At 41.7% G+C, this 22,705-nt stretch overlaps 1 protein-coding gene across 3 annotated transcripts in view; it reads right to left on the bottom strand.

The window, feature by feature from the left end:
- The window catches only part of LOC129816570 (von Willebrand factor C domain-containing protein 2-like), a 45,351-nt gene extending 23,093 nt beyond the window's left edge, over positions 1-22,258 (bottom strand). The window contains exons 1-3 of one of the 3 annotated variants that reach the window (XM_055871189.1): positions 20,906-22,258; positions 18,943-19,436; positions 6,089-6,202 (exon numbers count right to left, since the gene is read on the bottom strand). In XM_055871189.1, coding sequence (XP_055727164.1) covers positions 6,089-6,202; positions 18,943-19,395 — 567 coding nt within the window. In that variant the 5' untranslated portion in view covers positions 19,396-19,436; positions 20,906-22,258. The remainder of the gene's footprint in view (positions 1-6,088; positions 6,203-18,942; positions 19,437-20,905) is intronic. The other 2 variants (XM_055871190.1, XM_055871191.1) reach the window with 2 other exon arrangements.
- Positions 22,259-22,705: the final 447 nt, after the last annotated feature.

Raw genomic sequence — 22,705 nt, 5'->3', positions numbered from 1 at the left:
ATTCTTAAAATAAATTGGTGATCCTAACTGACCTAAGACAGGGAATTTTTACTAGGATTAAATGTCAGGAATTGTGAAAAACTGAGTTTAAATGTATTTGGCTAAGGTGTACGTAAACTTCCGACTTCAACTGTTAAAAACGTGTTCTTTGTAAGGCAAAGGGTTCTACCTAGAACGTTAACGTCTTAAGAACTATTTTTGGAAGAAAGGGTTATTTAATTATTCTTTGGAAGGCAAGAATGATTCTTTGGAAGACAAGAAGGATTCTTTGGAAGGCAAGCAGGTTCTACATAGAACCATATATAATATTTCCTAGCATGTCTGTTATTTTGCTTGTGCATTATTTGGTTGATTCATTTTATGCTACAGAAAAATAAAAAACATACCGTTTTCTAAACTAATCCAATCTATTGGATGTATTACACCCATTACTGAGATGGTTGTTCCAGTTAAAATGACTGACAAAGTCTCAGTATTCAATGCAGGTGATTAACAATGCCACTTGTTGGATATCCTAACTCTGGCTGGATTCCAATAGGAGTTACACGTCACTTTGTAAGCCAGCATGTGACTTGCAGGCTTGATGTGACCTGTAACCCAGGAGATTCTTAACATTGTGTTAGGGTATAATTAGTGATGGTGAAACGAAGCTTGATGAAGAATTGTGGTTTTCCAATGGTCTTGAAAACAGGTTCATTACTCGAGGCATTGATTAACACAGTGTACATTAGTGGCACCTGCTGGTCAAAAGAATTTAGAGCTGCCAAATTATTATAGATGACGTCCCATACCCCGTATCGTGTGCGTAACATAGCCTTTTTGTCTTCTACCAAACCTATTCCAAACCAATCAGGTTGTTGTTCGATGAAACTAAGCTTCAGACGTCATTGATCACATGCTTCTGATAAAGTGGTACATGCATCAGCACACTGCTTTGAAGTATACTGCTTAGAGATTTTGATGCATGCCTCAGAGCTCCAGTATCAAACATCACTAGACATAACTAGGCCCCCAAAGAAATGCCTTATCATATATGTAATTTATTGTCATAAATAATAAAAAAAAAACTTTATTATACACAAACTGGCAGCAACATTTTCATGAAGGCATTTAAAGGTCTATGGAATCGTTATAAAACTGCAGCTCTGGGATAATGGTCTTATAGAACCTTTAGTAAACGTGAGCTGTCAGACAACTCAAGCATCCTCAGTTGTAACTAGTAACATGCAATTTCATGATACAGACTTTCATGAAACCTGTCATATTCAAAGCTTCCTCTGTTTTTCAGACAACACCAGACTCCTCAAACTGTGCAATCTACTTGATATCTATCTATCTAATTTACATATTTTCCTGCAACTGATCTTTCCACATACCTGTAACTTTCTCTATCCCCTTTCCTTTGGAACATTTTTACCAGCACTCAATGGTCATTCAAATAACTTAATTTGTAAGAGACCTTGAACATATATTTTCAGCACTAGATGTACAGTAAAATGCCTCCATTTTTCTTGTACATGTAAATGCATGGATAGATCTCGCTGAATTTGCTTGATCTGGTGCCACTGCCAAATCTATGGGGGAGGTGAGAAAGTTAAAACACTGACAAGCCTTTACTGCACTCTATATTTACCATCATATAACAAACATTTGCTTCTTCATGGCATAGATAGAAGATGAAACAAAATAAGAAATTGCACACTACTCATTGAGGGATACATTAGATATGGATGGTTGAATTCAACTGAAGCTATTATTTATTTCCTTTGTATACGTTGTGTTACTTCCCTACGGTGCATGTTCATGTGCTGTCACAGTGTCTCTTACAAAGACTGTAAGATTCATTTATTTGACATGATCACCCGGAATAATTACATATTTCTCTGTAATCATGACAAGACAAACACATTGAATGCAATTTCTTGACTGGATGCATTGTTATACATTTGATACATCTGAAATGAAAGTATATTTAAAATTAACGGGAAGAATACACTGTATACTGTACTTCCTGCATCTCAATAATACATTGCAGGCCAGTGCACTCGTCCATCAATGTATTTACTGTATCAGTGCTAGAGTGCTTTGAATGCAACCTTTTGTGTGAGATTTACTGTACGGTGAAGTGGATTAATCATGCCACGGTATGTAAGTACGACAGTAACTCACAAAAAAAGAAAAACACCAAGACCATGTTTTGTCATGCCGAGGGGTGTGTTAGTGTGTTTGTGGATCAAACTATATGGTGATTTGTGAGCCCATTCAGGTTCACATAAGAGTGAACTGACTGTCGAAGCTGCATTAAAGACTGTAGTGGTTGTACTCTGAGACTATTCTATGGGATCAGGGGAGATGAGCAAGAAGTCCCTGGGGTGTAGATTAAGATGTAGTTTGCGGAGAGGGATGGGGAAAGTTACGTCAAAACAACATCTTATATTAACAGAACGAAGGAGAGGTGGAGTGGAGTGTAGATGAAGGGATAGGAGAGGTGTATTGGAGATGGGAGACGAAGGGATGGGAGAGGAGAGGAGAGGTGGAGTGGAGATGGGATATGAAGGAATGGGAGAGGAGAGGTGGAGTGGAGATGGGATATGAAGGAATGGGAGAGGAGAGGTGGAGATGGGAGATGAAGGGATGGGAAAGGAGAGGAGAGGTGGAGATGGGAGTTGGATGGAAGAGGTGAGGTAGAGATGAAAGATGGGAGAGGAGAGGTGGAGATGGGACATGAAGGGATGGGAGAGGAGAGATGGAGATAGGAGATGGGATATGAAGGAATGGGAGAGGAGAGGTGGAGTGGAGATGGGATATGAAGGAATGGGAGAGGAGAGGTGGAGATGGGAGTTGGATGGAAGAGGTGAGGTAGAGATGAAAGATGGGAGATGAGGGATGGCAGATGAAAGAATGGGAGAGGAGAGGTGGAGATGGGAGATGAACAGATGGGAAAGGAGAGTTGGAGATGGGACATGAAGGGATGGGAGAGGAGAGATGGAGATGGGAGATGAAGGGATGGGAGAGGAGAGGTGGAGATAGGAGATGGGACATGAAGGGATGGGAGAGGAGACGTGGAGATGGGAGATGAAGGGATGGGAGAGGAGAGGTGGAGATAGGAGATGGGACATGAAGGGATGGGAGAGGAGAGGTGGAGATGGGAGATGAAGGGATGGGAGAGGAGAGGTGGAGATAGGAGATGGGACATGAAGGGATGGGAGAGGAGAGGTGGAGATGGGAGATGAAGGGATGGGAAAGGAGAGGAGAGGTGGAGATAGGAGATGGGACATGAAGGGATGGGAGAGGAGAGGTGGAGATGGGAGATGAAGGGATGGGAAAGGAGAGGAGAGGTGGAGATAGGAGATGGGACATGAAGGGATGGGAGAGGAGAAGTGGAGATGGGAGAGGTGGAGATAGGAGATGGGAGATGAAGGGATGGGAGAGGAGAGATGGAGATGGGAGAGGTGGAGATAGGAGATGGGACATGAAGGGATGGGAGAGGAGAGGTGGAGATGGGAGAGGTGGAGATAGGAGATGGGACATGAAGGGATGGGAGAGGAGAGGTGGAGATGGGAGAGGTGGAGATAGGAGATGGGAGATGAAGGGATGGGAGAGGAGAGGTGGAGATGGGAGAGGTGGAGATAGGAGATGGGAGATGAAGGGATGGGAGAGGAGAGATGGAGATGGGAGAGGTGGAGATAGGAGAGGTGGAGATAGGAGATAGGAGATGAAGGGATGGGAGAGGAGAGATGGAGATGGGAGAGGTGGAGATAGGAGATGGGAGATGAAGGGATGGGAGAGGAGAGGTGGAGATGGGAGAGGTGGAGATAGGAGATGGGAGATGAAGGGATGGGAGAGGAGAGATGGAGATGGGAGAGGTGGAGATAGGAGATGGGAGATGAAGGGATGGGAGAGGAGAGATGGAGATGGGAGAGGTGGAGATAGGAGATAGGAGATGAAGGGATGGGAGAGGAGAGATGGAGATGGGAGAGGTGGAGATAGGAGATAGGAGATGAAGGGATGGGAGAGGAGAGATGGAGATGGGAGAGGTGGAGATAGGAGATGGGAGATGAAGGGATGGGAGAGGAGAGATGGAGATGGGAGAGGTGGAGATAGGAGATAGGAGATGAAGGGATGGGAGAGGAGAGATGGAGATGGGAGAGGTGGAGATAGGAGATAGGAGATGAAGGGATGGGAGAGGAGAGGTGGAGATGGGAGAGGTGGAGATAGGAGATGGGAGATGAAGGGATGGGAGAGGAGAGATGGAGATGGGGGATATAAGGGGTATCCAGTCAGATAAAGACACAAGGCAACCTTTTTTAGCTTTCATTTACCTCACTCAGTTTATTAATTTAAAGTAAGTTATGCGGGGAACTAGCTCAAACTAGTTCAACACTCCAGTTATCTCTGGCCTACTTGTTTGCTTCTTTTAATCAGCTTTTCAAATTAAAACAATGCTTTTTTCTTCAGGCAAATTGGATAGGAAAATCAATTTGAGCAACTCATTTTAGATGCTTTCATAGAAGGTTTCGTTTCATAGGTGTCAGTGCTGAAGAGCACAGTAACTAATTAGTGTAGGATGTGCAGTGTGGGTGGTAAAGTTTGTTCTTGTGTGTGTGCACACGCGTGTGTAAGAGCGTGTGTTCTGTCCTCCATTCTATAATTTTCTGCTGTGCAAAGGGGGATATATTGGTTCATTACTTTGTAAATTGGTTTTCCTGTAATATTTGTGATCGTGATCTTGAAAGGCACTGCATTTTGTTGCGGAACTTTTACTGCAGTCAGACACTACTCTTATGAGCCTGATCAGTGTTTAAAAAGCTGTTGCAATGTCATTAGACTAGGAAGTTGAGAGAGCTGAGAGTTATAAAACCCTCAGAATTTAACCTAAACCTTGCCATTTTGTCCAAAAGTGTCATTAGTAAATAACTGCATTTTATTTAGAAACTTCCACTGCAGTCACTTCTGTTATGATTCTGTGCTTTAATATTCAGTAGATTCAGAGTTGGATCTCTTGGGTTCCCATGTCATTAAACTGTGTCCAATCTGTCTCTTGTAACAATGTGGGTAATAGAGCTCGCCAGCTTGTATTCCTAAAAAACGGAAAGGAGTTACCTCTGGTTCGTTCAGCTATGGGAAAAATAGTGGGGAAAGAATAGGGTTTTGGGATAAACTGCACAAATATGGTCTGAGGTTAACACAGGCTTAGGAGATCTTATACGTTTTGTTCTAGGAGATAATATCAGTCATTTAACATTAATAATAAAGCCTTGATGTGCTTTATGTGCTTTTTTAAAATGACATAAATGCTTCAAAATTCACGAGAAGTGATGTTAGCTGATGAGTTGTACCCACCCCCACCCTTTTGCCTTTAGAACAGCCTTAATTCATCGGGGCATGGACTCTACAAGGTGACGAAAGCATTCCTCAGGGATGCTGGCCCATGTTGACTCCAATGCTTCCCATAGTTGTGTCAAGTTGGCTGGATGTCCTTTTGGTGATGGTCCATTCTTGATACAGATGGGAAATTTTTGAGCGTCAAAAACCCAGCAGCGTTGCAGTTCTTGACACAAACCGGTCCGCTTGTCCCCTACTAACATACCCGGTTCAAAGGCACATAAATATTGTCTTGCCCATTCACCCTCTTTAACCTGTCTTGTTTAACCTGCCTCCTCCCTTTTATCTACATGGATTGAAGTGGATTTAACCATTTACATCAATAAAGGATCATAGCTTTCACCTGGATTTAGCTGGTCAGTCTATGTCATGGAAAGAGCAGGTGTTGATAATGTTTTTTTACACTCAGCATATATTTAAGAGCATCGACGTTATGTAGAAACAAAATAAATCAGTGTAGCTTGTAAGACTACAGTTGCATTTTGTGTCATTTTTGAATGGATGGGGACCCAACAACAAATGTCTTTAAGGTCCTTCTCAGCCCATCTATCACCCCTCTTCCCTAGAGATCTCAGTCAGGAGCACGAATGGGATGGGGATTGATCGGATTTCAGCCCTACAGCCTGTCGAGTCCTGTTCTTCTCACCTGGGTCATAGATATAGAACAGTTGTTTTATATCTATGGCCTGGGATCTGAACTCACCCTATATTTCCTGGTTCTTGATTGGAGCTGCGCTGCAGAGGCTGGGGGTAGGACCGGGGGTAGTACGGGCGCGACGGCGGGTGGACTGGTCCCTTCCTCGTCGGACGGGGAACCCTGTAGGTGAAACACCTACCGAGGTTGAGTGGCACAACTCTCATACTGTCTTATATACATACTGTATACTATCTCTCTATCTTATAAATATACTGTATATATATATATATATATATATCTGTGTTATATTCTACATTACATGCATCTGAAATGAAACTGTACTTAGAGTGTGCTATAATACTGAATACAACACAGCAGTAAAGACCCACCCATAGTAATATGATTCTATTTCTACAGACTAACTCAAAAACATGATTATTTTTCTATGGAACTACTATTGTTTTCACTCTACTGTCCCCATCACCAAACCGCATAACTATCCATCAGGCTAATAAAGTAGCTCCACATCAACTACATTACATCCATATTAAAAATGGACCACTGCCCAATAGAGACTGACTCAGCATTCTGTGGATAGAAAGATTCATTTTCTGATGAATGAGGTCTTTAAGGCTGGATCATATTTCTTAACAGATTACAGGGCATCGTCCGTGATCAATCAATGGTTAGAGAGTCCTTACTTATCAAAGAGTTTTATTACTGACAAGGTATCTACAGATGAAGTATCTTAATTTGAGCCAGTTTTCTCCAGCAGGAAAATAATACAGCAACAGTAAATGTGAATTATTATGTTGATTACAATTAATGGACATTTTTTGTAGTAGTTGATACATTTTACATTAGGGCAAATTAAGTATGACATTTTAAAGTGGAAATTACAAACTTTAAAATACTTTTTAAACCTTGAATAGACTACAAGTTTACATTTCCTGCTGTGCAAGGAAATTCTCATCAACAAATTAGTGATCAAATGAAGATCCTACATCTATACAGAATGTAACCCTGAGACACTTGCACAAAAGATTGATCACATTCCCTATTCCATGATCAGTGAATTAGTAACTATGAGACACATAAAATGTTGGACAAGGTGGTGATACAGTCTGATCTGTGAGATCAAAACTTTAGTGTTTCTCTCTTGGCCTGTGTTTAGGAGAAATATAATACCCTTTTCACATCCTGGCTCCGATACATCCTTCCTACATTGTCCTTTCCAGCACGGTTCCAGGAACTATGTTGAATGCCTAACCAGGCCAGTGCATCATGGCTTAGCTCGGCCTGGCACTTGGCACAGTAGTGTGAATCAACCCTCAGAGATATCTCCAACCTTACAGAGATGAAACCTGCCTTGTGGGTCTTAGATATACTGCTTGTGTTCCAAAACCCCAGTGTTTCTCTAATGGTCCCTATGTCTGCATGCCTCTTTGTTTAGAAGAGATATCAGAGAGATCTCCAACCTTAAAGAGATTGAACCTGCCTTGTGGGTCTTAAAGATATAGATCTATGTTGGACTCCTTCCCCGCCTGCTGTGTTCAGTAAATGCGGAGCTATGCATAAAGAGCCAGGACGATGGCCAAGGAAATGCCACCGCAGCCCACGCCAAAGGTTAACCAGCCAGCCCTGTCAGCATCCTCTTAATTGGGGCTTTGATCAGAAGCTACCGACATTTTTTGTTTACTCTGCTGGGCACTATGCAGTCATCGTTTTATACAGTAATTCAAAGAGAAATTATACTTTCATGTCTTTAATACTTTCATAAATAGGCACTTTCATTCTGGCACAACTGTGGTGATTATGACTTTAGCTTCCTCAAGTCATCAGATGCCTGTCACTGATCAACAACCTCAAAACAGTGATCTGATCAAAGCTTAAAAGCTGTGGTCAATGGAAATTCTTTGCTACATCAAATTATTTATCTAAACTATCTGAAAAAGGCGATTTTCATTGACCATCCACAGTTTCCCCTCTGTGGTCTGCCTCCCCCTGTAATTTCTCTGTTCAGTTGAGAAAATCAATTGGAACAAATGAATGGTTTTTCAAGAGGTGTGAAATGTCCTTCCCTCTCGCCGGGCCCTGCCACTCAAGGTTAGTGGGGATGTGAGGGTGAGCTGCACTATTGATGGACTTGATCTCACATCAAACCAGCAGGCTTTACTTACAGGCCTCTCTCTCCCTGAGGGGAGCATGGATCTGCATCCCAATACAGGCCTAAGAGGCTTCGTCCGCTCAACACCGATCCAGCCAGGCTGAGTTCCAAATGTCACCCCATTCCCTTTATAGTGCAATACCCTATGGGCCCTGGTCAAAAGTAATGCACTATAAAGGGAATAAGGTGCCATGGGACGCGCCCCCAGTCACTGATCACAATGGATTAAGTACACAGGTTTAAAGGGCTGATCGCTCACAACCTTATTAGCAACACACTGCTTTACTTAAGTCCCCCATACTAATTAGCTAATGTCATGCTCTTTTTGGAGATCTAAAAGCCTTGTAAATGATATGCAGTCTAAAATTAGTGGCAGGTGTTTCACTGGGGTGAGCAGTCACATTGTGATTGAATTGAATTGAGTTGAAGAATGTGATCAAGGACAAAGGTGGAATATGGAAAATAGTATAATCAAATCAATGAACTATTCGAGAGATGAGATTTCTTACAAACAAAAATGACAAAGTTTGCTTGTCAGACTAAAACTGACACAGTTTGGTGCCCACTAACCACGTTTCCATTCACAGTTTTTATGCAAGTAAAGTCATTTCTTATATATACAAAAAACCTGTGATGGAAACAGGAAGTTTCGGTGTAATTTTATAAATGTCGACAGATAATTTGTTAGTTCGACATGGTGGGATCTTTTTGTGTTAGTAAAATTAATTATACGAGAAATGGCGGTGGAAACAAAGTAAATTTGAAGTCATGCAATAATATGGTGTGTGGTCCTCCTACTACAACGTGGGAAACCATGCAGTTTATTAGGCTACAGATGAAATAAGTTATGATGAACTTCACAGGGTGGTGCAAGTACACGGTGATGAGCTTGATGCTCCTTTCCAATACATATTGAGAGTCTTATTCTGGTGACATGACGAGCGATGCTTGACTGCTATTTGACAAATAATAATATTCTCGCTCTCATCCATAATAATCTCATTTTGTAGACTAGCTAACCCGCACGGCCTACCCGCACTGTATCTGCTAGCTGTTGGCTAGTGCGCAGGTTCCAAGACCAAAGCCAGAGTATGCACATTTGCTATTTAACGCAACAGTTTTGTGAAAAAACTATCGGTAGTTGAAAAAGTGATGGAAACGCATTGAACTTTAGATTTTTATTCGGTACATCATTCTTTTTGTGTGTGCACTACATCATCACGCACTGATTTTTATCCACAAAAAGTCCATTTGGTGGAAACACACCTTTGGTTGGAAAATGTGCATATTTTCTTTATGCAGATTCTAGAATATTTGCATGAAAATATTTTGCCTATTGGATTGAAACCTAGCTACTGTCTAACTTTTATATCAAACTTTAGGGACCATGGTTTGCTGGGGAATGGAAATGGAACATTTGTATAATTTGATTTAATGCTAACCATCACACAAGTTGATGATTGGGGACACATTACATGTAAAGGAAATGAATGCCATTGGCAACCGCAAGCACAATGAATACTAAAGTATAATGGAAACTACCCAAAACTCGAAGGAAAATTATTCGGCTGTACCCATAGGATAACCCTTTTTAGTTCAATGTAAAACCATCTGTGGAAAACCAAAAGGAATCTTCCTGGAACCAAGATTTCACATTCTTAAAATCAAGTGGTGATCCTAACTGACCTAAGACAGGGAATTTGTACTGGGATTAAATGTCAGGAATTGCGTTTAAATGTATTTGGCTAAGGTGTATGTAAACTTCCGACTTCAACTGTAAGCTTGTTTTTCTCCGAAGTTTGTAAACATTGTAAATGTAAACAAACACTGTATAGCCTCATAACATGGTTAAAACAATACATTTTATATCATGGACTGTCTGTCCTTGCATCGATAGCTCTGTCTATTAATCTGAGAGTGGTTAATTTCTCATGGCCCATCCCTCAGCTTTTTACCAAAAACAGAGGCAGGGCAACCATTTTGTTATTGTTTCATCTGTGGATTTGCCCTTTAAACAAGATAAAAGTGTCACCAACAAAAAGGTAAACAATAGGCCTATTGCAAATGCAGCATATGACATTAATTTTTTCACATGTTAATACCACTTTTAAGTTGCGCTCAAAGCAGGCCATTCCATGAGCGCAGCATTTATTTTTCAACTTGAATCATTGAGCCCAATCAGTCCTCCATGACAACAAAATCATAAACAACAGAGTGGGGCTGGCTAATAAGTCCTTAGATTTGGGGTTATGCTCAGGTAAAACAATTTGGCTAATCTAGATTTCCATATTTCAAAGTCCTATTCTTGAAGATCAAGGGGTACAACATTTATTGGAATGACTGGAATTCAGATTTTAATGTAAAGATATCATTTAATCATATCATTATATGTGGTAGAAAGTGATGGGTTAGAAGAAGCCTACATAACCAACCCATAAAGCGAATTTTTTACATCCATATATTTGGGCTTCCGCAGTAGTTTAAGGCATTGCATCTCATTGATAGAGGCATCACTACATACCATTTTTTGATTCCAGGCTGTATCACAACCATCCGTGATTGGGAGTCCCATAGGGCGGTGCACAATTGGCCTAGCGTCGTCCAGGCAAGGGTTTGGCCGGGGTAGGCCGTCATTGTAAATAAGAATATGTTCTTAAAGGATCGGTCCCCCCCCAACGGGATAGTTGAGCAAACATAGGCTAATGTGATTAGCATGAGGTTGTAAGAAACAAAACAAAAATCCCGGGAAATAGACATGTCTGATATGGGCAAAAGCTTAAATTCTTGTTAATCTAACTACACTGTCCAATTTACAGTAAGACTTGCCTAGTTAAATAAAGGTTAAATAAAAAATATATATGGCCAGCAATATAAACTTTAACATAGATTTATCTTGCAAAAGATGTTGTTCAATTGATAACATACCAAAAATCGGTAACATACCGATTTTTGTCTTCTTCTAATGCCTATTAAGGGGAAAGTAATCTGAAAGTAACTGAATGTAATCAGATTACATTACTGAGTTTGGGTAATCTGAAAGTTACGTTACTGATTACAATTTTGGACAGGTAACTGTAATGGATTACATCTAGAAAGTAACCTACCCAACTCTGGACAGCCTATAGGGAGGAGGTCAGAGACCTGGCAGTGTGGTGCCACAACAACAACCTCTCCCTCAACGTGAGCAAGACAAAGGAGATGATCGTGGACTACAGGAAAAGGAATGCTGAACAAGCTCCCATTCACATCGATGGAGCTGAGGTGGAGCAGGGCGGGAGTTTGAAGTTCCTTGGTTTCCACATCACCACCAAACTATCATGGTCCAAACATACCAAGAAAGTCGTGAAGAGGCCACAACAACACCTTTTCCCCCTCAGACTGTAAATATTTGGCATGGGTCCCCAGATCCTCAAAAAGTTCTAGAGCTGCACCCTTGACAGCATCCTGACCGGTTGCATCACCACCTGGTATGGCAACTGCTTGGCGCTGCAGAGGGTAGTGCGTACGGCCTAGTTCATCATCCAGGACCTATATACTACGTGTTGTCAGAGGGAGGCCAGTCACCCAAGTCATAGACTGTTCTCTCCGCTACCGCACTGACAAGCGGTACCTGAGTGCCAAGTCTAGGTCCAAAAGGCTCCTTAACAGCATCCAACCCCAAACAATAAGACCGCTGAACAATTAATCAAATGGCCACCTGCACTATTTGCATTGACCCCCCCCCCCCCCCCCCCCCTTGTTTAGACACCTCTACTGGCTGTTTATTAGCTATGCATAGTCACTTTACCTCGACTAACCTGTAAGCACACACATTGACTCAGTACCAGTACCCCCTGTATATAGCTTCATTATTTTCTTAAAACTGCATTGTTGGTTACAGGTTTGTAAGTGAGCATATCACGGAAAGGTCTACACCTGTTGTATTCGGTGCATGTGGGAAATAAAATTGGATTTGATCTATACACCTCTTCACTGGAGGAATTTACACAAGATATACTAGGAATGATATGATACTGCATAAGGGTTGGTATGTTTCTTGACACTATAATTAAGAAATAAGTCTTGATATATACCAGGGCTAAGGGCTGTTCTTATGTACAACACAACCCTTAGCTGTGGTATATTGACCATATACCACAACCTCCTGAGGTGCCTTATTGCTATTATAGACTGGTTATCTATGTAATTAGAGCAGTAAAAACACATGTTTTGTCATACCGGTGGTATAGGGTCTGATATACCACAGCTGTCAGCCAGTCAGCATTCAGGGCTCAAACCACCCAGTTTATAATAACAAATATGAACCCTGTAAATAGTGTATATTGTTTTTTATTGACAGGGAGAGAAAAACAATGCTCTAACAGCAGATTAGGGAGGCACCGTGGGATTAAGCTGCTCATCTAGCTAGCCTACTGTTTCTAATATAACATTTCCTATTTCACATCAGTAAAAAAAGGCATTACAGTCCCAATATGCATGACTATTTAGGGCATATCTCTGCATGATTTTGTTTATGTTTGTCTTGTCAGAGCTACTGTACTGTATTCAGCTCATTGTGTATCCCCCAGGTGTTCCTCCTGTCACAGGTCTAAGATATATTCTGAGATAAATGTTGGTACAATTCCTTCTCATACTTAGAATGATTGCTGCATTATCCGACAGAGTTCTATTAAACACTGCTGGGGGATATAGGCAACAGTATGTGAGTGAAAAATGGGTCTATCTATGCAAGCGAAAATCGACTTATTCTTGACTCAATCCTACTCTTCCAATCTGTAGGTTCAACTGACTCTCTCATAGCAAAATTAAATGAGCAGCGCTACAGTATACTGTAGGTATTGTTTACAAGCCACTGATAAGAATCACTATTGGTCAGTATAGACAAGACATGTCCATACCAAGACTAAATAATAATAATAATCATAATAATTTAGCACATTTCTACAGCACTTTTCATAACAATCTTAATGCGATTCAAAAGCAAAAAAATAAACAAGCAATACATCATCATGAGTAGTTTAGCTATAGTTAGGTAACCAATAGGCCATGTCTTTGAGTCCATCCTCCAAAGATAGAGATGGGAAGTTCATGGCTTGATCAGAGGAAGTATGGTCAGGGAGATGGTTGATGAAGAGTCTGGTGACAATCATGTAGAAGGCTACTCTGGGAACTAGCATGAGTCGTGTAGCTACTGGACTTATCCTCCTTCACAATGTATGGCACCTAGTTGGGTAACGCATCAGCAGCTTTTGGTGCCAGAAAGCTCACCACACACAGTTCAGAGTACTAGCAAGTCGTCCCAACCACAAACCCTCTGCCTCAGCACTGCATTCCTCTACTGCATCTCCCATTCTTCTCAGGCTTCAGGTGACTCTTCAATTGATGTTTTCAAAAGATCAGGAACCAGCAGCCAGGTGAAACAAAAAATCTGGTACAGTGTTCAGATGCATCATTCGAACAAAAACAATTGGCTAGCTAACCAAGCCAAAAATAGTTGACCTGCCAGTCTATCTGCAAATCTGTGGGTAAAAACCACCAGAAATATGCACTAAAACTCAATGTCATCAAAAACAAAACAGCTGATAAAAACAAATAACAAATAATTAAATATGTACACATTTACAGGAGTTCTCTGTTTAAGCTCTCTGTTTAGGCTGGTGCCATGGCAACTACAGAACAATAAATATATGACTGCCATCTTCTCTGGCTCTCACCCGACTGACACATACCCCTCCAACACTGACAATGTGCTTCAGCCTCTTCCATCATGTAATGTCCGACCAACACGACTAATTGCTATGATTAATCATCATATAAATATATCAGCCCAGTTCAGGCCTTAAGGTAGGCCTGGGTATGCGTAGATTTTATCCAGTATAATAGGCCAGTATAGTAGGCCAGCCTACCTCAAGCGTGGTACAGCTCCAACCATGGCTCAAAGCATTCAGTTTGCCATTGATGAATGTGCTTGGGGAATCTCCAAGCCCATTGATAAAGTGTGAGGTGCCTGTAGTTGTGCAGCACAAAGTGTCATTACTAATCAGCCATATCCGTTACGCCCCCACTGTCACAGCCAAGATGCTTGAGACGCTTGAGGATCTTGGCCTGGAGGATGGATAAATACATAGGCTAGACGCCGACCAGATTATCTATTATAATCCCATTTTGTCCATTTCTAATCCACAGAGTAGGCGTAGGCCTGAATACAAGATACCATGATTTTCTGCATCATAAGACTTGCACATTTACATCTTTCCCTCTGCCACCAGGTTCAGGCCCAGCCTCTCCTCTAACCTTAACCCCAACTTTAACCTACCCTCTGCAGATTCAACACCAGTTCCAGCACCAGACCGAGTCACAGCACCAGAATACTGGAAGAGGTGCAGAGGAGGGACCCAACATCTAACCTTCACCCGGAGTGAGCGGACCAGGGGAGTACCTCCATTGACATCCGGGTCTAGGGCTCCCTTGTGTGTCTGCTTCCTCCTCAGGTTGTCCTTTCTCCCCTCTGCAGGCCCAGTTACAGCACCAACTCAGTACCCGGTTTCCAGCACCAGTCCCAGCACCAGACCACCAGACGAAGAGGAGGGACCAAAGATCAAACCTTCACCTGGTGATCAGGCCACAGGAAAGTAACACCATGGGCCTCTGGGTCTAAGGCACCTTTGTGTTTTTGCTTGCTCCTCAGGTTGTCCTTCCTCCCCTCTACAGACCCAGATCCCAATCCAGCACCTGAACCAGCCCCAGTTCCTTGTTCCTGTTTTTTACTGGTCTCCAGTTTTCCACCCTGGTCCCAGCACCAACATGACTTCCAGTCCAGTCCTGGCCCCAACACCAGCAACAACCCTGGACACAGCAGTGGCCAACCACAACTGCCACCTCCATCCAGCAACTGCCAGCCCAGCCCAGACCCCACCCACAACACAAAGACACAGACACATTGTGGACTGACTGATGGACAGATTGCTTTTGTTTTTGCTTTTCTTTGATTAGATGACCATTTGGTTTGCCTAATTTGACTTGATAGCTTATTGTTATAATTATTTATCATTTTGAATTTTGAAAAAACAAATTAAAGGACCTTAAAACCTTTTCAGGGTTCTTACCTAACCTTAACATTTCAAGGTTATTGCTATGTAAACAGTTTGGGGATATTATGGCATAATTTTGACTGGCAAATGACTCCTAATCCCAATTTGAAGTTTTTGCTGAAGTCAAAATCTGGCGTATTAGGTAAATAGGACAGATGTCAAATAATGCAATAAGTTAATGAGTTCATGTTGCACTATGACTATCAAATCAAATCAAAATGTATTTGTCACATGCACCGAATACAACAGGTGTTAACCAACAATGCAGTTCAAGAAATAGAGTTAAGAAAATATTGACAAAATAAACTGAAGTAAAAGTAAAATAAAAAGTAAGACAAGAAAATAATATAACAATAACGAGGTTATATACAGGGGGTACCGGTACCGAGTCAACGTCGAGGTAATTGTAATTGTGAAGTGACTATGCATAAATAATAGACAGCGAGTAGCAGCAGTGTAAAAACAAAGGGGGTAGTCAATGGAAGTAGTCCGGGTGGCTATTTCTAATTGTTCAGTAGTCTTATGGCTTGGAGGTAGAAGCTGTTAAGGAGCCTTTTGGTCCTAGACTTGGCGCTCCGGTATTGCTTGCCATGCGGTAGAGGAGAGAACAATCTATGACTTGGGTGACTGGAGTCTTTGACAATTTTGGGGGCCTTCCTCTGACAACACCTAGTATATAGGTCCTGGATGTCAGGAAGCTTGACCCCAGTGATGTCCTAGGCCGTACGCACTACCCTCTGTAGCGCCTTACGGTGAGATGCCGAGCAGTTGCTATACCAGGCGGTGATGCAACCGGTCAGGATGCTCTCGATGGTGCAGCTGCAGAACATTTTGAGGATCTGGGGACCCATGACAAATCTTTTCAGACTCCTGAGGGGGAAAAGGTGTTGTTGTGCTCTCTTCACACTGTCTTGGTGTGTTTGGACCATGAAAGTTTGTTGGTGATGTGGACACAGTCAATTAACAGCAACACTATGGTGTTGAATGCTGTAGTCAATGAATAGCATTCTCACGTAGGTGTTCCTTTTGTCCAGGTGGGAAAGAGCAGTGTGGAGTGCGATTGAGATTGTGTCATCTGTGGATCTGCTGGGGCGGTATGTGAATTGGAGTATGTCTAGGGTTTCCGGCATGATGGTGTTGATGTGAGCCATGACCAGCCTTTCAAAGCATTTCATGGCTACGGACGTGAGTGCTACAGGGCGGTAATCATTTAGGCAGGTTACCTTTGCTTTCTTGGGCACATGGATTATGGTGGTCTGTTTGAAACATGTAGGTTTTACAGACTCGATCAGGGACAGGTTGAAAATGTCAATGAAGACATTTGCCAGTTGGTCTCTGTTCTCTGTTTGTTGTCGGTTAGTCTTGTTCATTAAAGCTTACCAGCGTTTTTCCTGTCAGCTCCTATCGTTTCCCAGCGTCTCTTTGATAGTCCTCCCGGTAATTTTTCCTTTGCCTGTCCTGACCCTGTACCCGCCTGTCGTCCTGTACCTTTGCCTTACCCTGGATTTTCGACCCCTGCCTGCCTTGACCTGTCTTTGCCTGCCCCTGTTGCTACAATAAATAGTGTTACTTCGACAGTTTGCATCTGGGTCTTACCTTGATCCCTGATAGTCCTGGTAATCCCTCTGGCCCTGCGGCTTTGTGAATGTTGAACTGTTTAAAGGTTTCACTCACATCCGCTCCGAAGAGCGTGATCACAAGGTCAGCCGGAACAGCTGGTGCTCTCATGCATGCTTCAGTGTTGCTTGCCTTGAAGCGAGCATAAAAAGTATTTAGCAGGTCTGGTAGGCTTGTTTCACTGGGCAGCTCGTTTCACTGGGCAGCTGGGTTTCCCTTTGTAGTGCGTAATATTTTTCAAGTCCTGCCACATCTGACAAGCATCAGAGCCGGTGTAGTAGGATTCAATCTTAGTCCTGTATTGATGCTTTTCCTGTTTGATGGTTCGCTCCTTTAGCTCGGTGAGGATGTTGCCTGTAATCCATGGCTTCTGGTTGGGAAATGTACGTACGGTCACTGTGGGGACGATGTTGTCAATGCACTTATTGATGAAGCCGGTGACTGAGGTGGTATACTCCACAATGCCATTGGATAAATCCCGGAACATATTCCAGTCTGTGCTAGCAAAACAGTCCTGTAGCATCCGCATCATCTGACCACTTCCATATTGCGTGAGTCACTGGTACTTCCTGCTTTAGTTTTTGCTTGTAAGCAGCAATCAGGATAATATAATTATGGTCAGATTTGCAAAAATGGGGGGTGAGGGAGAGCTTTGTATGCTTTGTATGTGTGTGGAGTAAAGGTGGGATTTGGGCCTTGTCTTGACAAAGCAGTATATAGTTTGCGTCGGACTCATTAAAGAAAAAATCTTTGTCCAGTTCTAGGTGAATAATTGCTGTTCTGATGTTCAGAAGCTTTTTTCGGTCATAAGAGACGGTAGCAGCAACATTATGTACAAAATGAGTTACAAAGAGTGCGAAAAAAACTAACAAAATAGCACAGTTGTTTAAGAGCCCGTAAAACGGCAGCCATCTCCTCCGGCGCCATTATTATACACTGTATAAATTGTAACTTGTTTTTAAGGTAACTTATGTTACTGTAAATTCCAATGAACTTTGGTTTAAATCTACATTACTGTAAAGAAAGCACTTCTTTACAATAATGTACAGTAACATGCTGTACTTTTTTTACAGTAACTGTTTGTCAGTAATTTACCATTAAAACAAGTTATGTTTTTTACAGTGTAATATAATGAATTAAGACTAAGCTTGTTGAATCAACAATTAAAATGTTGAGTCTGTGGACCCATATTTACACCAAAACAGTGTTAAATGTTAACTCTGCTTAGTGTAAAGTCTTATTTAAATATTTCCCAGAGTGCCTTGCCTTTCGAGTAAATTGTAGAGTTACCACCCATGACTGTATTTGTTAGTGACAGAGACAGGGTTTCAAAGCTAATGAAATAATTATTTTTCTTATAAATGTTTGCAATATCGAATGCTGGGTAATATGATAATGAGATGTGTATGACTTTCAGGCCATTGTACTAGGGTGAAGCTAGGCCCTCAAAATAAGGTCTTAAGAAATACGTATGATATTGTGTTAAATATATATTTTGAAAGATAACATATCCACTTAGGATGTCACTTGGTGAAGTCCATAGGACTGTAAATGGATGAATGCAACAAATATGTATCTGTCACTAATAAATACAGTAACTCTACAATTTACTCGAAAGGCAAGGCACTCTGGGAAATATTTGAATAACACACTAAGGAGTGTGTTAATTTAACACTGTTGCGGTGTCTATATAGGTCCATAGACTCAATCCTTTCATGGTTGATTGAACACTGTTAATTTAGACTTTCTTTAACAATGGAGAATTTGCTGTGTCGATTCTCTGACGAGCAGAGAACATTGGGGGAAAACAAAATCATGATGTTTTGAGTGGAATGACTATCCAGTCAACACCTCTACATTGTTTTGATCACATTCAATTGTCACACTTAGCTCATTCTGCCTACCTAATTAAGCAACACTGCTTATAGTGTGTATTGTGGTACAAATGCAATTGCATCCAAATGAGAATTGAACATTTAAAATGATTACAAACGACTGATCAATAGACCATGCAAATTAAAACAATAAACACCAAACATCCCTACCTTAAATTCCTCCAGGATCTTGTAAGTTTTCCCCCTGTATTCACAAAAGTTTTTAACTTCCTTGCATTCAGGACAGCATCCATTGTGCTCCACTTTTGTGCACTTAGGGTGTATCTTGGGGCACTCCGGCTGGTCGCACACTGGCCCATCCTCAGTGCACACGCATGGGCAGTTTGAGTGTCCCGGGAAGAAACGCTCCCCCAGTTTGTAAACAAAGCCACTGTCGTCCACGCAAACTTTCCCCCGGTAATCGTCGAAAATTATGTTGTCGCTGTTGGCAGTTCGCTCTGCCTCGTCCGCGGCGTAATCCTCGAGACTGAGGGAGGCTGGTGACAAGGTGGCGTGGAGGACGAGGAGGACAATGCAGGTTGTTGGAAAGAGAAAGCCCATCCTTCGCCGCGGTATTCCTGTTGCAGTCAAGGAAAGGGTCGAAGTTGCATTTACTTTGCCCATTCCATTCCCAGTCTGTGCAGCACGAAGGCCAAATTAACATGCTGATGATATCATGCAAATAGAATGGGATATTTTCAGTTAGAAGTATCCACAGCAACGGACACAATCCCAGAAAATATTTACAATCTAACACAGCAAATTCTCAAGTGTTAATTCAACACTTAGTGTTAAATTTAACACGGGTCCAGTGTGTTGATCCAGGTGTTAATTTAACACTAACATAATTCATTTAACACTCACTGATGTAAAATAACCCCAGTGTTGGTGTTAATAACCAGTGTAAAATTAAGACCATGCTCATCTTTATCATATTTCCCAGCATGCTCTATTGCAGGTGGCTTTTTAGAATTGTTTATTTCAATATCTATGTTTTTGCATGTACATTGATTGGTTAATTAATATTATGCTACTCAAAAATAAATAACAAACATATTTCTCATCTAATCCAATCTGTTAGCTGGATTTATTGCACCATAGGGCCAGACTACCGCATTTGGGTCCCCGGGGCACCGACCTCCAGGGGCCCACCCACCGTTTTTGAGGGGAAATAAACTAACTTACTGTATTTCAATACCTTTTGCCATGGTGCAGAGAGAGAAATTAGCATTTCTACACTTTTTTTGCCATGAGGGTAAGAGAAAATGTTGAAGTTTTAAAGCTAATTTCCTGCAATTCCACAGTTTTTGCCATGGGGTAGAGAAAAAATATGTTACCCATTACTGAAATGGTTGTTCCAGTTTAGATGGTTTAATTCATTTTTCTCTGGGTGCTGCATTTGATCTTCAATGAGGTTCAGAGGGCCCCACTGAAACTGTATGAATGTAGGTCCGTTATACTTTCTACACAGTTTTGATTTGGGTTTAGTCATTTTAAATGGGCCGGATTGGCAGTCTTTCTAAATGCAGGTTGTGGGTGAATAAAGATTCATAATGTTGAATATCCCACTCTGGCTGTATTCCAATAGGAATTACACATCACTTTCCAAGCCAGCATAATGTGATTTGCAGGCCTGATGTAGCATGAAAACCATGAATTTCAGGCCACTATATTAGGTAAAAATGCGGCCCTCAAAATAAGATCTTATGCAAAAAGTGTTTCAGTGTGTTAATTACATCTTATGATAACATATTTGCATAGGATCTAATTTGATGAAGGCCAGGAAATTTAATTTGATGGATGCAACAATCATGTCTCTGTCATTAACAAATACAGTCAAGGTTTGTAGCTTTACAATTCACTGAAAGGCATGGCACTCTGGGAAATATGAAAATAATGCTTATCACACTGTTAATTTAACATTGAAAAGTGTGGACCCATATAGACAATGGAAAGTGTTGATTTAACACTGGATAATGTTCTGTCTATTACTACATTTCTTACATACATTGCAGAATGTCAGTATTTTAAGTAAGAGAACCCCCCAATAAAAACAAGATGTGTTGACAACGAAAAAAGACATGAGGTTTTAGGATGAGTTTTACAGTGAATACGTTGGGCATTATAGACTCACCGCGTTGAAATGTTCGGTTCCACTAGTTGGAGTCAGGATCAACAGAGATCCAAACCCAGTAGAATGGATTAAACACAGGATAACTTCCAGATTGACCATTGGATAAAACCAACAGGCTCCAGATAAAAATAGAATCCCCCTTCAGTTGCTGTTGTTGTACGTAAAAGCAGTTAGAAACGACACCATTTTCAGTACGGGTGACTTCGGAGCAGCGCGAGCGATGTGATATGCACACGCAAATCAATCTGATACATGACTCAGACGATCCCTTATTTCCCGTAGATAAAGATAACAATAGGTAGTTGATGTGTGAAAAAGAAGCCTTGAATTTTTTTTAACGAAATTATTTTGCCTTCTATTGTTGCCAATAGCCTACTCATAGTCGTCCACGGCAGTGAGAGTAATTTCAATCAACTTCCAAATGCCGCAGGTAGATCAAAAACATAATTATGTATTGTAACATACATCCAGCAGCGAGTGCAATTGGAATAATAGACTCAAACTCTGGAAGATACACCTTTAAGAAGAGAAAAAATAACTAAAAGAAAATAAGTTTAAACCCAGCATCTCCAGTAAAAGTTAAATGTTTCGCCTACTAAAGATATTTTATTTGTCCACACTTTTCCGTGCGCACTCTCCGGGAAGAAGCAGAGAACATGGTAGCCTACCAATCATAGCTTGATGCTCGTTAGTTGAATAAGCTGAAGCGAAAAAGCCCCGATTCAAGTCCTCCGCCTATACCGCCAATTTTGTGAAGAGGAGCGTGCAGAACAGCGGCGCTTTACATCACCCTTGTGAGTGAGAGGGGACGCATTTGACTTCAGGACCACGGACAGTGGCAGAGGGCACAGCGGCAGACAGCGCTATCTTCAGCACTGTCGCTGTTCAGTCGAGCGTCCCACTGAGCACGCGGAGATTGGAGAGCTTTCCCATCTTGTGTTGCTCCCCAGACCAGCAAGGAAAAAGCGAATGGTTTGGCGCAGCTAGATCACTCTTCAAAGAACTTGAAGTGGCATTTTATTCTATCGATATCCGCCCAAAATGCACTGAATCAATCGAAATAGCTGGATGGGGTTTGCTCTCTTAAATATCACGTGGAGTACTTTTTATTGAAAGCCTCAAAAACAGATAGCACAGTTTCTCTGTGCGCAGACGTGATTTATGCTACTGTAGCCTATGATCTAGATCACACACACATTACCATTCTTGCAGCAAATAACTGAAATAGACTTAGAGAAAAGGTGCTGTACAATGTGGCGTTATGTTCATTTGCAGAATAGGCTACACAGTAATTTCCCACGATTGAAGATCAGCACAATTCCACATTATACCGTATCTGCTCTACAGAGAACTTAAAGAGGTGCAACATTTTCGAGTGGAGGGGAGAAATAAGAATCTACAGAGCTCAGCTCCCAAGGCATTTGCTTGTACAGTACAGGGGTATGGTTCATGTCTATAATGGATATAACTAAAGGCTCTCTTCTCAGGCTGTCCCTTGGGATCTCTGGCTAACATGGTGTAAAATGTCAAGGGTGGATTAATCTCTGAGTGAAAAACATACTCATAATACCTCACTGGACAAGCAGCCACACAGAGGCATGTACCATGTACACTACTGTAGGATGTTGTGTGTATGTGTGTGTGTGTGTGCATGTGTGTGTGTGTGTGAGAGTACCATTCATGGGTGTGTGTGTGTGTGTGTGTGTGAGTATGTGAGTAAGTCCATGTGTGTGTGTGTGTGTGTGTGTGTGTGTGTGTGTGTGTGTGTGTGTGTGTGTGTGTGTGTGTGTGTGTGTGTGT

The sequence above is a fragment of the Salvelinus fontinalis genome, chromosome 19 (genome assembly GCF_029448725.1).
Source record: "Salvelinus fontinalis isolate EN_2023a chromosome 19, ASM2944872v1, whole genome shotgun sequence".
NCBI lineage: Eukaryota > Metazoa > Chordata > Actinopteri > Salmoniformes > Salmonidae > Salvelinus > Salvelinus fontinalis.
The sequence above is the reverse complement of the archived record's forward strand: the minus strand, read 5'-3'. Positions and strand labels throughout refer to the sequence as shown.